We start from the raw sequence: 17,560 nt of genomic DNA on the forward strand, positions 1-17,560 counted from the left end.
CTTCATAAGATTACAAACCACGTGTGAAAACAAAAATGGTAATAAAGAAAAAAAAAGCAAGCTGATTTTGATCGTCTACTAAAGGCTTGTACGTTACAGGTTCAATTCCCAACTGGCCAAATAATTTATAGGGGAATAATTAACGAATCCCTTCAAATAACTATTAATATTAAAGTAATAAAATTAAATTTAAATATTTAATAACAAGAAAACCAAAACATTACATTAGACTAAATGGTTTAATCAACTTCCGTGATGGTTGGTCCGTCGCTGCCGCCCTTGCCGGGCTTCCCGCCGTGCAGCTTCCTCATGATGGGCGCGCACTCCCTGCAGACCTCCTTATACTTGTCCTCGTACTCGTCCTTCTCAGCCAGGCTGTTGGCCTCCAGCCAGCGCAGAGTATCGTCACACTTGCGGCGGATCTTCGAGCGCTCCATTTCATCCAACTTACTTCCTACTTCCTCAGTGGCCTGCTTCACACTGAACACGTAGTTCTCCAGTTTATTCCTCGCTACCACACGCTCCCGCTGCTTTTCATCATCGTCCTTGTACTTCTCAGCATCAGACAACATTCTATCTATCTCAGCTTGAGAGAGACGACCTTTATCGTTCTTTATAATTATATTCTTACTCTTGCCTGTACTGTTTTCTTTAGCGGACACGTTCAGGATGCCGTTTGCATCTAAATCAAAAGCAACATCTATCTGAGGCACGCCACGCGGTGCTGGAGGTATTCCAGTCAAGTCAAATGTTCCCAACAAGTTATTGTCCTTCGTCATCGCTCTTTCGCCTTCGTAAACTTGAATGGTTACTGCTGACTGATTGTCGGAATACGTCGTGAAGGTTTGCGAATGCTTGCAAGGTATCTTAGCATTGCGTTCAACGATAGCAGTCATAACGCCACCGGCTGTTTCGATGCCCAAGGATAGTGGAGCTACATCGACCAGCAGAACATCCTGGATCTTTTTGTGACGCTCCCCACTTAGTATAGCGGCTTGCACGGCTGCTCCGTAAGCTACCGCCTCGTCGGGATTAATGGATAAGTTTAACTTCTTTCCATTAAAGAAATTTTGTAGCAAACTTTGTATTTTTGGGATGCGTGTCGAGCCCCCGACTAGAACGATATCATGTATGCAACTTTTATCTAACTTAGCATCATTCAAAGCCTTCTCAACAGGCTCTATAGTTGTTCGGAACAAGTCAGAGTTCAGTTCTTCAAACCGTGCTCTTGATACTTTTGAAAAGAAATCTATACCTTCGTATAAAGCATCGATCTCAATGCTAGCCTCCGTGCTGGATGACAGCGTCCGTTTGGCCCTCTCAGCGGCCGTGCGAAGACGTCTTAGCGCTTTTGGATTGGAATTCAAATCTTTCTTATGCTTTCTTTTGAATTCGTCAGCAAGAAAATTAACCAGCCTACTATCAAAGTCTTCACCGCCAAGATGTGTATCGCCAGCAGTTGATTTAACTTCAAATAGAGAGCCTTCATCAATGGTTAGTACAGACACATCGAATGTCCCGCCTCCGAGATCAAAGATGAGCACATTACGCTCACCTCTTAGATTTTTGTCTAAACCATAAGCAAGAGCAGCAGCTGTAGGTTCATTTATAATGCGAAGGACGCTCAAGCCGGCAATGGCTCCAGCATCTTTAGTGGCTTGTCTCTGCGAATCATTAAAATAGGCCGGCACTGTAATTACTGCTTTTGTCACTGACTTCCCTAAGTACGCTGAGGCGACATCCTTCATCTTGATGAGTACCATGCTGCTGATCTCTTCAGGAGCGAAGCACTTAGTCTTTCCTTTATACGTAACCTGTATTTTAGGTTTTCCTCCTTCGTTGACAACTTTGAAAGGCCAATGTTTGAGATCTTGTTGGATCTTAGGATCGTCATACTTGCGTCCAATGAGACGCTTAGCATCAAATATTGTGTTGCTCGGATTCAGAGCCACTTGGTTCTTCGCTGCGTCACCGATGAGGCGTTCAGTATCAGTGAAGGCAACGTACGAAGGTGTTGTTCTGTTTCCTTGATCGTTCGCTATTATATCAACATTGCCGTGTTGCCAAACACCCACGCAGGAATATGTCGTTCCTAAATCAATTCCAACCGCAGCCATTATTTATTCGTTTACTTAAGATTTCACAGTATGTTATGTTTGATAATTTGACAGTTTAATATGATGTTACTTTCTGAATTTGAATACTCAACCTTAGAATAAAATATTAGTTTTCAGTCAGTATTTCATTTGATAACTACTGATTTCCATTTGTTTTAATTTTTTGGATACAACAAGGTATAGTTAAAAACCGGCAGTTTGATAGCTTTACCACTAAGTAAAGAAAAGTAACTACCCCGCAACATTGCAGCTTAATAAACTATTAGATCCGTGATAACCAAACGTAAGTTGACAGAATATGTCAAAAGTACAGTCAATGTCATTAATAAACAATCACAAACCGAGTGACTTTCTTACAATTATTTTGTCTTCTGGTTACCGATAGACTTTTTTGTGAATGTTAAATATAATGTGCTAAGTTAAAATAAGTGTAAAAATCAACAGAAAATTTGAAAATTGTCAAAGACAATTGCTCGAGAATACAACATAACCTAAAACAGATTGTTTTGATATATTTTCATTACAACATGCGGTACGCACAACTAGTTGTAGGCCCTGCCGGCAGTGGAAAAGTAAGAACCTAAAGACCTTTACTGTCCTAACGTAACTCCTATTACTACGACCAGATATTAAATATTATTAATCTCTATACCATGTAAGATATCAGACGGCACTACTAAGGCCGGTACAGGAAGAGATGGCTAGGACACTTGACACATACCACGAAGGCTGGTGAGGTGTAACGCAGGATGTTAAAGAGAGAAAGAAGAAGTTAAGGAATCCCTTTGTCCATCTATGGATCATTAAAGACTATTAGGGCAGCCAAAAGCAATCAAGCACCCTACCTTATAAACAGCCATTCCTTTTATAAAACAACAATTTACTTCAACTTAATCGTCAAATTATTCTTTTTTTTTTATTGTTTTGTCTCTTACAGTCTACATACTGCTCAACAATAGTGAAACATGCAAGTGATGCTAAGCGAATAGTTGAGGTGGTGAACTTGGATCCGGCCGCTGAACATTTTGATTATGAGCCCCTGGTTGATATTAGAGAGCTGATACACCTGGATGATGCCATGGAAGATGATGAGCTGCAGTTTGGACCTAATGGTGGACTGGTGTTTTGTGTAGAGTAAGTATTTAGAAAAATAAATTTTCTTTATTGCGTTTTTACTGTAAATGAAGGCTTGGTGTTTTTTATAAGAAACTAGCTGTATCCCACGGTTTCACCCACGTATTTTTTTTTTATTTGCCGCAATTTGTCCATATCTCACCGTTTAAACCTTCCCTGAACTGGTATGAATATTTCACGACTAAAATTAACTAATACAATAATGCAATTTAATATTAAATTAATAATGCAATGGGTGTTTTTTATATTCTTGATAAGAAATAAAACACAAATGTTATGTATATAATAAGATATGTATTAATAATACAATGTTACGTACTGTATGTTAAAAAAAACAATAATTATTTATTGTTGGAATTGCATTGTACCTAATTCTCTTTTATTAAAGATAGTAGTAATTTTTTATATTACTGTTGATACACTAACTAACTTTTTGATAGGAAGTTATGAACAAAAATCTTCTTTTAGTAAATTTCAATCCTGTAATGTATCAGTGTAATAGAGTTTATCCATAAAAAAATAACTAAACAACAACAACAAACTGGCTCCTGTGAGCCAATTTTGTATTAGCCAATTTTTCTTTTAACAAATTGCTAATACAAATTCTGTATCATATTCTTCATTCCTTCTTTATTTACTTCTAGAACTCTTCTAGAAAACTGTGACTGGCTCGAAGAGCAGTTAGGTGATGTGGATGACGACTACCTCCTGTTTGACTGTCCTGGTCAGATAGAGCTGTACACACACCTGCCCGTCATGAGGAAGCTGGTGGACCTGCTTCAGAAGTGGAACTTCAGGATATGTGTTGTCTTCATGGTGGACTCACAATTCATGATCGATGGAGCTAAATTTTTATCAGGTAACACTAATGATAGAATGAATGTTTCTTGCAAATTATGGTTATATTTTATAAAATTGAGTGTTTTTATTTTTGGTAAATTCCTTTATTGACTTACTAATAAATATTGGCTTGGACACACATAATGTAGCTTGTCTTTTTGGGTTACAATGTCGCAAGACGTCACACTCGATCTTCTTCATCATCATTGATGCGGCATTAAGTACTTCCCTTATAGTTTCGTGGGTTGTGACAATCTATCAGACAAATATTTTGAATTTACATATGGTTCTCAAATATTAAATTAATGTAAAGGACAGGTACTCTAGGAATATTCAAAGATACCTGAGTTTTAACATATATTACCAAAATTTTAATGATAATTTCAGGCACAATGGCAGCACTTAGTGTTATGGTAAATCTAGAATTACCTCATGTTAATATTCTTACGAAAATGGACCTGCTCAGCAAATCAGCTCGGAGACAGATTGATGAGTATGTATACTTTTGTCTCTTACCTTATCCTATACCAAAGACAGACCCACCGCCAAGTCTCCAAGTCATTGCCGAAAACTCCATCAAAGTTAGTTTCACCCTAAACATACTCGCATCTCACTCCCCTCACCCCAACAACATAATTATTAAGAAAATTCATCTTCAACTTCATCAAGAGCTGACTCATCCCAATGTCACCTTCAACTCACTGCAAATTTAATCAACTCATCCCCAACACACCATGAGCTCAACCTTAATTCACCTTAAACTATCTAAATCAAATCATCCTACGGTCGACTATCACTTGTAAGTCTTGTAACACAGAATACCAACCTAAATTGTAAGGCGACGGTCCCACCCCACATTATCACCACATAACTGATTGTCTGCTGTAACTCAGTTTACCTTCATTCCTCAGCTACTTAGACCCCGATCCACACGTGTTACTAGCAGACATGAGAAACGCAAAATCAAAATGGCACGAAAAGTACGCGAAACTCACTGAAGCGATCGGCGAAGTGATCGAGAACTTCTCCCTGGTCCGCTTCTACCCCCTCAACATAAAGGATGAGGAAAGCGTGGAGAATATCATGCTGACCATAGATAATATTATCCAGTATGGAGAAGATGCCGATGTGAATGTCAGAGACTTTGATGAACCCGATCCAGAGGATGATAACTGTGATTAAAAGTATTTTAATAGATTTTTTGTTTGTTTCATTTATTAACAAACATATTTGTGATTACGAACATAAACTTTGCGTAATTCTACCTTTACACGAACGTCATGTTTGGCACAAATGGTTTGCTGCGATTGTCTTATTTTGTAGAAATAAACAATTTGCTTCAAATCTCAAGTTTGATACGAATATCAAATTAGCTAACTCTTTAGGTGAGTTAAGCCACGTGAGGTGCGATATAAGATAAGAAGATCCACTTACATTCTGCCCACTGTCCCAGGCCTCGCACGGGATTAGTCTAAGAATTTAAAAAAAACTACAAAATAATCTTAATTAACCTTTATTTGACAAACATAAACATTGTTATAGTAATTACGCTACATTATCGATATACATAAAACACTAAGCTACACATACGCGTCCTAACCAGGTTACAACTAAAGTCCTCTATAAGAGGATGAACAAACGAGTTGCATTCAACACTGTTACATAACATGGGTAAAAGTGATCACTTCAGTCACATTAATCAATTGCCTAAGTCTTAGATAATTCCTGGGAAAGTGTTTAACAAGCTAAAATTTTAAATAAAAACCACTCCCGACGTTAAAAAGTCAACCCTCCCTATAACTTTTAAATGGCTCGACCGATTTTAATCAATTCTAAATTTATAATACAAATCAAACTAAATTGAAGTCGCTCAATTCGTTCTGGAGCTATGATGCCAAAAACAGGCAGACAGACAAACACGTCAGTAGTCTTTTTGCGTCGGGGATTAAAAATTATGATATAACTTTTAAAAATGAAGTTTATGTAGTATAAGATTCAACATAGGGGTTTTATAATTTGCTAGAATGTATTGGCAAGTTTTGGCCTATATTGATGACAATTGAAAGTCCATGTGAGTAGGGTATAATGCCTATAAAAAGCATGAACGTTTAACATTAATCAATGAATCAACATAGCCTATCGCGTTCTACTGCCGAACATGAGTCGAGACCATAAAATATGACGACACAAAAAGCACCCTCAATTCTGGAGAATTGTTATTTCTAAAAGCGAATGGAAGTATTAATTTAAAATATGCCATTTACATGCATTTGAGCGATTTTTATAGTAGATTTATTGATTGATTTAATGTTATACGAATTTTGAAACTACAGAAAATAAAATTGTTATATTTGTCATATTTATGAGATCCCAAATGTTTACCTAATCTTTTCATGAAGAAAAAATACGTAATTATAAAAAATCTTTACAACCATTAAGACGTGTTATCTTGTCAATAGTTGGTATTGTCGAACAATCAACTGTTATTAACGCTTATTTCTATTCCACAGGCATTATGGTAATTGTCCTATTACGATATAAATAAGGCCACAATAAATAAAAACTAATTAGCAACTGGCTTTGCAATTTGGATGAAAACATCTTGAGAAAAAATCACCCAAAAACTTCAAAGGTGTATTAAGTTACTTTAGAGGTCCTATGGGCGGTTAAAACTCTGATACAAGGTCGTACATCAATCATACCAAAAGAAAAAGGTTCTAAGTTAAAACCTAGGTTTAATACTTATTATAGTGCTTATTTATTGCTACCAATCAAAAGTCCAGCTTCATGGTTCAAGTGTATTCAACTACATTACAATGTAAACAATTCAACAGAGTACATTTCAGTTAAGTAGACGAAAACACAAGATTAACTTAACTAAAAAAGTTAACCGTTGAATACTGAAACATCACATAATTTAAAAAGATTATTTTTCATATTTTTCTTTTTGTTTCCTTATGGCTTATGGCTGAGTGGCATGACTGATCATGGCTATATGAGGTCGCGTTTTCAACCATATAGCCACTCTAGCCCAGAATGGGATGAAGAGTAGTTAATAGAATGCTACTTACTCGTTCATCACAGCAAAAAGTAGCCTATGTAATAAATAATTATGATCATAATGGCTTGGGTTTTACTACAATTACATGCTGGTATCACCCACAGCTGGATTTAGACTTCCCATCTTTACTGTTACTCTTAAGCCATACCTATACCAAAGTTGAACTGTTAGCAGTAATAGCGTAAGAGAAACGCAGGCGTAAAAAGACCTTCACATAGTCAATCTTAGTATGTAGAAGTGTCAGACATAACGGCCACTTAAAACTGAGTGAAGTTTCAGTATCCAGACCTAATATAGTTTAACAGTAAGGTATATAAACAATAAAGTTAACCATAGTACAATTAAACTAGACATTGTGTAGGATAACATAATGCATTGACATTAACCAATGTATAAATTAAATCTACAGTTAGGATAGGGCAACACAGCGCTTGTTTATTTTTCATGCTGGTTAATTTTGGTAGGGTAATAACCAACTGTTATAATTGCAGAGTGATGCAGGAGTAGTTGTGAAAACTTCGATCAAATGATGGTGGGTTAGGTTATGTAGTTAGGCATCAATACAGATAAACTTTAGAGTTTTTATATATAAAAGTTGTGAAATCTCTGGGACAGAGAATATAAATATTGTTGATTTGAATACTGCTTTTGAACTCATTGTTCCTTGAATTTCGCGTGATATTTTCACGAAAATACCTTAAGTCCTTTTTTTCAGGCTTAAACAGAGGATTTATTTAATCGTTAATATAAAAAGGTGATGGCATACTCCCACGCTTGCCTTTCAAGTTACCCCATAATAAGATGTCTTGGATTATACAAGCTACAGTATTCTGATTTTCATACATCAGTAGCTTTATCCATATACGAGACATAAGTACGAGTAGAAGAGAGAATGAAACACGCATTTGATAGAGACCAAGTGCGATAAGAATTGTCATCTCACAGCTCACAGCCAACTTTAATACCACTTTGTTGAAACACTAGCGTTACTCTACCTTAAAATCAGCAGCAAGTAAGAAGCAAGCGCGTGTGTGGGTCGGCGTGTGTGTGCTATAGCGCGGGGCTGTCCTGCGGCTCGTCGTAGGGGAAGGCGCGCGCGTCCGTGATGCTGAACACGAAGCTGTTGCAGCCGAACTGCAGCAGCGCGCCGTGAGGGACCAGCGCAGAGCCCTCCCACGCGCCCGCGCGGGCCGCGTCCGGGCACGCGCAGCCCGCCTCGTCCGGGAGCGGGAGGGTCAGGCTGCCGTTTATACTGGAAGGGGAAATCGGTTGGCGAATTGAAGGATTTTTATAACATACAATTGATAACAGATCACGAATCTGCAATTCCTGGCTAAAAGTAGAGTTAACTTTACCAATTAAACTATCAAGGTCACTGACCAAAGCTCGGATTTGTCCAGCATTTCGGTACTGCTACTGTCTCTTTAACGTGTTATGACAGGTTTTTTTTATTGCTACCCAAAAATTTGAACAACAGCAATTTTTTTAACTCCTTACGCAAAAAGACAGGTGTAATACAAGTTTGACATGTTTATCGGTATGTCTGTGTCAAAATAGCTCAAAAACGGATTGAGCAATAAATAAATAAATGCGGAGAACATCACATACATTGTACTGAACCCAAAGTAAATTGCTAAAGCACTTGTGTTTCAGACACAACAAAGGACAAAACAAACACCCAGATCCAAGACAATGTAGAAATGTGAATTTTTACATTGACCCCAACCGGGGATCGTACCCACTCAACCACGGAGGTCGTCTACAGCAATTTACAATCCATGCAATTTGTCGTGCTGCGGACCCAGTGCGTCCGACCTATCGCGGTGTCCTAGTCTCGCTGTACGTACAGTTCCGCGCGCGGCTGGCGGCGGCTGACGGCGTCCCGCAGCGCGGCGGCGCGCGCGTCGGCGGCCCGCGCGGGGGGGGGGCGCCCCGACACGTCGCACGTGTACAACACGCCGTTCACGCTGCTGCCCCACTCCGAGTAGTTGATCAGCTCGAAGTGACGACTCACCTAAACAGGGGGAGGGGAGGGATGAGCGTATTTTCAGTCACACACGACATTTATCGCCGGGAAAGTGATGAAGCATCCTGTATTTATAATACTGACCTCATCCATAAATATTACAGCGTGGTTTCTCGAGACTCGCTTACAGTCGGTGGGGTCGAGTCGCACGTCACATCCACTGTCAGTACCAATGGTCAAGGAAGACAACCGCATGGGTATCGGCATGCCTAATCCATCACCTATGCCGTTCCTGTAATTCAAAGACAGAATTTAAATGTTAACCTTGGGAAAGGGTGATTTTTACATGATCATGTTTTTACCTCGGCGATTTCTCAACGGCAATATTTTGTGTTTGTAGGGTTCTTAGTCGTGTAATATGCGGCATACTGTGCAGATCTCTATCTGTAACATCTCCACCATACCTGTGTGCAACGCTTCTCGTTCGTTTGGTTTTCGGTGACCGCGGGCCAGCCCCGGGGGGCAGGCAGACACAGCTACTCACCTCTCGAGACGGGTGATGGCGCAGAGCGTGGCGCGCACCGTGGCGTCGCTGAGCTGCGGGGCGCGCGGGGGGGCGGGGGCGGGGGCGGGGGCGGGCGCGGGCGGCGGCGCGCCCCACACCTTGCGCGCGATGCGGGCGCGGTCGGCGGCCGACAGCAGCTCGGAGGGCAGCGCGCGCCGCGCCAGGCCCAGGCGGGCGAGGCGCGCGCGGTCCACGCTGCGCCGCACCAGCGCCGCGCCCGCCGCCGACACCGCGCAGCCGCGCCACGGGCCCCACGCCTGCTCGCCCGCTACCACCTGCGGACAGGCACGCGACTTACTACACTACGTAGCATAAGCAGCGTCTGCTACATTTACTACGTAGTAAACTGCACAGTGCCCTAACATAGCAAACCTGCGTAGCAAACTACGTGGTGCCCCAATATAGTGATCCTGCGTAGCAAACTACGTAGTGCCCCAATATAGTGATCTTGCGTAGCAGACTACGTAGTGCCCCTCTATAGTGATCCTGCGTAGCAAACTACGTAGTGCCCCTATATAGTGAACCTACGTAGCAAACTACGTAGTGTTCCAATATAGTAAACCTGCGTAGCAAACTTCGTAGTGCCGAAATATAGTAATTCTGCTTAGCAAACTACGTAGCGCCCTAACATAATGATCCTGCATAGCAAACTAAGTAGTGCCCCTCTATAGTGAACCTGCGTAGCAAACCACTTAGCGTCCCAACATAGTGATCCGACGTAGCAAGCTACGTGGGGTTCAAATTATATGATCCTGCGTAGCAAACTACGTAGTGCCCTATCTAGTGATCCTATGTAGCAAACTACGTGGTGCACCAATATAGTGAACCTACGTAGCAAACTATGCCCCAATAAAGTGATCCTGCGTAGCAAACTACGTAGTGCCGGATATAGTGATCCTACGTAGCAAACTACGTGGTGCCCCAATATAGTGATCTTGCGTAGCAGACTACGTAGTGCCCCTCTATAGTGATCCTGCGTAGCAAACTACATAGTGCCCCTATATAATGAACCTACGTAGCAAACTACGTAGTGTTCCAATATCGTAAACCTGCGTAGCAAACTTCGTAGTGCCGAAATATAGTAATTCTGCTTAGCAAACTACGTAGCGCCCTAACATAATGATCCTGCATAGCAAACTAAGTAGTGCCCCTCTATAGTGAACCTGCGTAGCAAACCACTTAGCGTCCCAACATAGTGATCCGACGTAGCAAGCTACGTGGGGTTCAAATTATATGATCATGCGTAGCAGGCACCGTAGCGTACTAACATAGTACGCTTACTGAATCAGAGAAGCAAGCCCCGAAATGGACGAACATAGTGAAACTCCTTCATAAGCTACGCGAAGCTCCAACACAGTGAACGCGCGTAGAATATTACTTTCCACTAAAATTGTTAACGTACGCAGTAATCTACGTACCTACGTAACTAAAGCCGGAACATCGCTATATTTACAGTCTGGTGCAAGCTCATAATTATATACCTAGTCATTCATTTTAATCGTAATTATTATCTTCTATTCGGCGAACCTACACACTTTGTAAAATGAGGATGTACACATTCTTTTAGGTTCAAAAGTACGTAACATTTAGTTTCGGACGACCTACGAATATTTTTTCATAACCAATGAAAATGTTAAATGGCTCTCCCAGACATTTAAACCATAATGGAATACAGGACCCCTTTTTTCAAGTCAGTTATAAAAACATTCTACCAATAAATACCTGTTGCAACCGCTGCCACGCCAGCAACTTGACGAGCCTCTCATCCAACTTCTTCAACTGTTCATCAACCACCGCGAGTAGTTCCTCCACGTTTCCCTCCGACCTTAACTCCAGCCTCTCGCTCTTGCCTCTCTTGTTCGGACTTTTGTCCTCACACTGCGAAACCTTGCGTTTTTTCACTGTAGCCGTTAAGTACTCGAAGTCGGAATCGGAGAGATCGCTTGATGAGTCTGTGTGTCTCTCGGGCTGGAAAGATAGAAAACATTTACATCCGTATTCACAACCTTCCTTAATGAGATTCTAAAATTATTTCGATGATTTTGTACTGCTGAACTAAATGGTTTTGTAAAACGATTTTCTAGAGGTTGTATCATTCTCACGAAATCTAATACGAAATTACGTTTCACGTTGTTTGTCCGCGGTGGATTTTTACATTTTGTACAGCTTAATACAACTTGAAAGATAGGATGGCTTACATCTCAATTTATAATTGTAATATTTTTGAATCGTCGTATTTACCTCGCGGACGATGTCGCGGGCAACAGCTAGTTAAGTATAAGGCTAACCATGATATCAGGTGTGTCGTGCGTGTGTATGTCCCTGAGGTCCCGCTCGGCGTCCTGGTGGCTGGCGCCGCGCAGCGAGGCCTGGCAGCCGCCCGCCTGGCCGCCGGCCTGCCCGCCGGCCTGCCCGCCCGCCTGGCCGCAGGGCCCGCCCGCCTGGCCGCCCGCCTGGTCGCAGTCCCCGCCCGGCTGGCCGCACGTCACGTTCAGGCAGATCATGTGCTTCGGAGCGGATTCGTCCTCCGCGTCCTCGTAACAACCCCCCGCTTTTAAGTTCTTTAGAACTGTAACATAACATTACATTTGATAAATCTTCTACATGATGAGGCACACAAGAAAGAAATAGCGGTGAACTGGACGCCTAACTTGGAAATAGTCGGCGAAATAAAACTTTTCTACAAGCCCTGGAATGCAGGAAGAACTTTGAATTTTATTTTATTCATTGATCTCTAAGTTTAAATGATACAATTTTATTGTTAATGTCTTTAACTTCTTGAAAGACATAATCTCATAAGGATGTATTTGTAACGAAAACATCAAAAACTAGTTTTCATGGAACATTTCATTCATTTAAATTGTAACATCTTACCATTTTTGCAGCGCACATACTCCCGCCGGCTGGGCATGAGCGGCGGTGGGTTCTGATAGTGGTAGCGCACCATGTCTGGTACCACCACGCGGCCGCGCAATTCCACTGGCACTTTGATACTGAGGATGGAGAAACATTTATTAATTTAATTGCGAATTGCTGAATTCTGTACATACAGAATTCTGGATGGTAGTCAGTCAATAGTCAATAGTTTTCTTACCGGAAAGCTGGTCTTGCCTTCTTGGCCCTCTTTATAAAGTCCACCTTGATTGCTTGCTGGTCTACTGGCCCCGAGAACTTCTCCCACAAAGCCACGCGCTCCGTTGCCGATATAGAGTTCACCAGCTTCCAATCCTATAAAGTAAAATAATGCTTTTAAAATCGAACACTTTCGGGAGCTGTAGTTATTCGGATACTAAATGCTGCGTTCAGACGACACACACCCGCTAAAAACAAGTGATTCTCGTCTAGAACGTTTTGTTTTTGACTTGACTTGTTGTTTATATCATTTGAGTTTGCAGAGATTTCGAGTTACTTTTATCCAATACCGCTCGCTTCAAACCTTAGCATCTGACATCTGAATACAGACCTGGTTCTGCTAATATAACAATACTTACAATATACTGCTCCACATGGTTGGGACACATCCAGCGTCCAGTGGGCAGAGCTGTCAGCGGCGGGTCTAAACAGTCCTGCAATATATGATGATGTTATAAACGCGTACTTGGGACTACTTTCTCTCTCTTCAAGTTCAATTACCTCTTAAAGTTATATTATTATTGTGTGAAAGCGTGACAGACCATAGGGCGGCGTCTCCCTTCCACATGTACAATAATATTATTTAAAGAAATTTTAATGACTACTGCAAAGGCGATGGCTTTTATTTGCTTTTAAGGTCGTAGTGTGAACAAAGTGTTAGAATTTGGTTGGTCGCTAAAAAAATAACCCTGTACACAGCGTGGCGCTACACCGCTACACCGGTATCATCCCCGTGTCCCGGTGTAGCGCCGGCTCGCGGCGCGGCGGGGCGGGACGGGACCTGGTGGAACAGCAGCGGGCAGTAGTCGCAGTGCAGCAGCGGCGCGCGCTTGCAGCTGCGGCCGCACACGAAGCACGCCGCGCCCGGCAGCGGCACGCAGCCCCACGCGTCCACCGTCACCAGCGACCCGGCGCCGCCCTTACCCGACTCCGCTGACACGACACACACAATTAACTCACAACTCTTAAAAAAATCTCATTTATTCATTTAAAAAGTCAAAACTAAAGTGGACAGCACTTTGATTTAACCCTCACTTAATTAAACCTGATAGATGAACTAAAATAACTACTGATTTTGTACCATACTGTACCATACACTACTACTGTACCATAAAACGGGGTGAATATAGTTTCAAAGAGGAAATAGAAAATAGTGTTTTAATAATAGGGAATAGCAACTCCCAAAGGTTGCATGAATATCTTCTTTAAAAAAATGCTTAAACACAATTACTTTATGAAATACTTGAGAATTTTCGTATAATATTTATATTTTATTTTGTTAAACATCAAAATTTAGATAAAAACTCTGTTTCTATCGACCCAAAAAAAATCTCTACTCACCCCGTTTTGCCGATACTTAAAAGGTGGCGCGATGAAATTGATTTCTTTTTAAGAGAGTGTTATAAAGTGAATATAATAGGCTCCCTGGAATAATGGGAAAGATCTTATCCCAACAATGGGACACAAAAGGTTACATAAAGGGATTTTGATAATGACGATACTAATGGATAGCCGAGTGGTTGAAGTCACCACGGCAAACCTACTGAGCGCGACATGTTGCGGGTTCGATCCCCGCGTAAAACCAGCTTTTATGTACAAATTAATCAATACGGAAATCCTTTTTTTTACTTATGGGTATTTTGACTGGACATTATATACTTGGCATAAAAAGAGGGACGTTACACCACAGCTTACGTTTATCAGTTCCTGGGAAAATGCATGGTATCCTCATCTCCCTGGGCAGCTCAAACTGCGTAGGGTTCATGATCTTGGCAGCCTTCACCAGGATCTCCATGGGAGACAGCTCCTTCTCCGGCTCTTTCTTGATCTCATCTTCTTCCTCTGAACTCCTCTTTTTCCCTGAATTCGCGCGATTGTTGCGCAAACTGATACACAAGATTTTGTTTAATCGGATATTATTTTTTTAATTGAAGCATTACCTGCAGGGTTTTGGTTACTCTATATTGTGGAATACTTTTTTGTGGGCTTTGAATGTATATTATTGGTTGATTGCTTGATTTATTCAGAGTTATTTAGTTTGCTTTTTTTATGTAAAAGTGATCAATAGTCCATTTTAAATAAACACAGCTATACCATCAATATTCTTACTACTGCCTGTATTACCTAGATTTCTTTTCGCTGTCAGACTTGCTGTCAGCTGGAGACTGTGCTCGGCTACTCCTGGAGCTGGCAGGTTTGTTGTCATCTGCAGCTCTGCACTCCTTACAGAGCCACAGCCCAGCGGGGATATCATTCTCTTCCAATGGTGGGTCACTGGAAACAGTAGTTTCTTGATCAGGAATAGGAATAAATTTGCTTGATTTCTAAGATCCTCAAATCTCCTTTGTGACTAATTGTAGCAGTGTAAGGATATCTAATGTTTCAAATTTATACTTTTAACTTTTTATACAATGTATCCAGCTATCTCTGCTCTTATTCTATGGTTTAGCCATTGAGTTCTTCATTATATTTTGATCATATAAATAAATACATAACTGATTATCAAGCTAAGGTATGTGTTGTTAAATTTTTATTTGCCTAAACCATAACAGGCAAATTGGCTTATTGAATGAGCTCTTTTGAAACTAGATTAATTTAAATTATGGCTCTCCAAAATAATACATTTAAAATTAGACAGTTCTCTAAAGACCCAGGACTGCATTGCATGCTAATTATATGTAACATGTTGCTGTATGAAAAATAATTACAACTTTTAGTCACTAGATGTCAAATTGAATGATTTTTATGCATTTATGCAAACAGATATAAATGAGTAAAAAAAGAATGGGTACTAAGTTGAATACAACCGCTGAAGCCATAACTTAAATTATATAATAATCTTGGAGAGCATTTTGTTAAAAGTGCATCTCTTGTATAGTTTTGAAAACCAGTATCTTTATCAACAATATGTGTGATTGTTACATTTACCTTGATTTGGTAAAACAATTAAAGGATGATATCATACTTAGTATTCATGAATCTATTATGTTACTTACTAGCACCCGAGATGGAAGCTAGCAGGACAGCGATCACAGCATATGAGATCGCCGCCTTCCCCACACGCGTCGCAAGAATCATGGTTGTGACCTTTACCAGGCCTCTTATAGTAAGGATGCTGCGGTTTCTTGGGCTTCTGGACGTTTAAATCTTCATCAGGCGGCTTTATCAATGCCCGAATTAGCTAAAATACATCCCAAAGTTTTCATAAGTATACCTATCATCGTACCAAGGCAAGTTCTTGTGAACGGAGCTAAAATGGCGCCAGTTACCAAGATTAGCAGCATTCAAACTTTACTTAAACAATCATAAATAACAAACCGGCATAAGCCCGCCCGAAGTATCGAGGTCATAGCCAACGTTAGACATTGTTACACCTCACAGTATCTTCAGTTGTTATGTATAATTAACAATAAAGACAAAATTTGAAGTTGAAAAAGAGTTCACTAAAACTTCAGAAAATCTCAGTTCAACGACACCGAATATAGCTTTAGGGGGTCATTTTCATAAATATTAGAATCTGATTTGCAAAATGTACGGGTTTGTAGATTTCCGAATAGCTAGAAGGGGTAAATAATAAAGAAATACTTTTTAATGAAAAGAACACCGACGACCGTCTACAAAAATGGCCGCAGTGTAAAATTGCAGTGTTGATTTAGCCGTTATGTTTACCATAACTTTTACCGAGAGAATGTAGTTTGACACTAGTTAAAAAGAAACAACGAATTAAGTAAATGTTAACAATGCGTAGTGAACGCCTACTGGAACGCAACAAAAGCGTGTGTTTGACAATTGACACTGTCCACTAGAGATGGGGCACAGGTATTTTTATCTCTCATATTTTTAAAACAACGATTGACATCCTATATAATAGTAAACTAATGACTTACCGAACTAACGGTTTCAAATTATTATTATTTTTATTCAGAGAAAAAACATGGTAATCGTTTGGGTGTTTTGTTTTCAGTTATAATGAACTAAACGATCACTTCTCCAAAATCACCATCTCGCAAAAATGAGTATTGCAGAATTTAGAAATTGTATAATATATGATAAGTGTGTCGCATCTAATTACTTGGTCCGGGCATAAGGTTGTTTTGTATTTTATATTTATTTAGCATACTACATGTTTAAAGTTTTAACGTATTTAAGCTTTTATGGGAACGCTAAGTGGATTACTTTTTAATTTTTTTGATATAGTTTTAATATCCAATTCCGGTTTTTATTCCTTAAATTCGTTTTTTTACAATCTGATTCGGATCATTTTCTTATTTAAAAGTTTAGCAAGAAATTTTAAAACCGCATTTAAACTAATTTATGTTGATGAAAAACCGACTTTGACCGATATTTTCAGTAAATAAGTTGACATTTAAGTTGTCAGTGCAGCAAGAAGATCCTACCAATTTAGTAAAATTTTATTTTTTTGATTAATCATCAACGTCCTCTACCTTTTCCTAACATAAAATTAAATATTTATCTTTTAGGTTTTTTTAATAACCTTGTGTTAAACCACTGAATGAGATCTATTAAGCAATTTATGACGATTATTTAAGTCCGTGATAATAAAAAAGAATACAAAAATGAATTAGATCAATGAAACTTGGTTTAGAATAAAAGTGATGTAAAATGATGTTTGGTTTTTCAATTATAGTATAAATGGATGTATTCAATAAGAAGTTGATTGTTTTATAGGTGACCGGATTAGAAGGAAATGAATTTAAGTAAATGGCAAGGACAGTGTAACGGAA

General features: G+C 39.9%; 3 protein-coding genes across 3 annotated transcripts; 1 reads left to right on the forward strand and 2 right to left on the reverse strand.

Annotated features, from left to right (window-relative positions):
• Positions 1-183: 183 nt before the first annotated feature.
• Positions 184-2,191, reverse strand: LOC113503195 (major heat shock 70 kDa protein Ab-like). Its single transcript, XM_026885054.1, has one exon. It carries the CDS (start codon positions 2,115-2,117, stop codon positions 240-242), a length of 1,878 nt encoding a protein of 625 aa, XP_026740855.1. The 5' UTR covers positions 2,118-2,191; the 3' UTR covers positions 184-239.
• Positions 2,192-2,419: 228 nt separating this feature from the next.
• LOC113503196 (GPN-loop GTPase 3) lies at positions 2,420-5,288 on the forward strand. Its single transcript, XM_026885055.1, has 5 exons — positions 2,420-2,689; positions 3,055-3,251; positions 3,896-4,110; positions 4,479-4,584; positions 5,003-5,288. The coding sequence occupies exons 1-5, from the start codon at positions 2,645-2,647 to the stop codon at positions 5,271-5,273; spliced, it is 834 nt and encodes a 277-aa protein (XP_026740856.1). The 5' UTR covers positions 2,420-2,644; the 3' UTR covers positions 5,274-5,288.
• Positions 5,289-5,588: 300 nt separating this feature from the next.
• Positions 5,589-17,509, reverse strand: LOC113503121 (PHD finger protein 12). The gene is made up of 14 exons (XM_026884940.1): positions 16,134-17,509; positions 15,812-15,996; positions 14,940-15,089; positions 14,511-14,701; positions 13,597-13,748; positions 13,175-13,249; positions 12,778-12,911; positions 12,558-12,676; positions 11,972-12,252; positions 11,406-11,651; positions 9,663-9,958; positions 9,263-9,410; positions 8,996-9,166; positions 5,589-8,565 (listed from the first exon to the last, which is right to left on the reverse strand). The coding sequence occupies exons 1-14, from the start codon at positions 16,179-16,181 to the stop codon at positions 8,203-8,205; spliced, it is 2,559 nt and encodes an 852-aa protein (XP_026740741.1). The 5' UTR covers positions 16,182-17,509; the 3' UTR covers positions 5,589-8,202.
• Between the last annotated feature and the right edge of the window lie 51 nt (positions 17,510-17,560).

Source organism: Trichoplusia ni, chromosome 18 (genome assembly GCF_003590095.1).
Source record: "Trichoplusia ni isolate ovarian cell line Hi5 chromosome 18, tn1, whole genome shotgun sequence".
Classification (NCBI taxonomy): Eukaryota; Metazoa; Arthropoda; class Insecta; order Lepidoptera; family Noctuidae; genus Trichoplusia; species Trichoplusia ni.

What these genes read in the sequence shown, in the direction of transcription:
- LOC113503195 (XM_026885054.1), bottom strand. Translation starts at nt 2,117, where the DNA reads ATGGCTGCGGTTGGAATTGATTTAGGAACGACATATTCCTGCGTGGGT.
- LOC113503196 (XM_026885055.1), top strand. Translation starts at nt 2,645, where the DNA reads ATGCGGTACGCACAACTAGTTGTAGGCCCTGCCGGCAGTGGAAAA. An exon ending in TGGAGCTAAATTTTTATCAG is followed by an intron (nt 4,111 to 4,478) that starts GTAACACTAATG and finishes TGATAATTTCAG; the next exon opens with GCACAATGGCAGCACTTAGT. An exon ending in GCTCGGAGACAGATTGATGA is followed by an intron (nt 4,585 to 5,002) that starts GTATGTATACTT and finishes TTCATTCCTCAG; the next exon opens with CTACTTAGACCCCGATCCAC.
- LOC113503121 (XM_026884940.1), bottom strand. Translation starts at nt 16,181, where the DNA reads ATGTCTAACGTTGGCTATGACCTCGATACTTCGGGCGGGCTTATGCCG. An exon ending in CGTGGCAGCGGTTGCAACAG is followed by an intron (nt 9,959 to 11,405) that starts GTATTTATTGGT and finishes GCCTGTCCGCAG; the next exon opens with GTGGTAGCGGGCGAGCAGGC. An exon ending in GCCATCACCCGTCTCGAGAG is followed by an intron (nt 9,411 to 9,662) that starts GTGAGTAGCTGT and finishes TTTGAATTACAG; the next exon opens with GAACGGCATAGGTGATGGAT.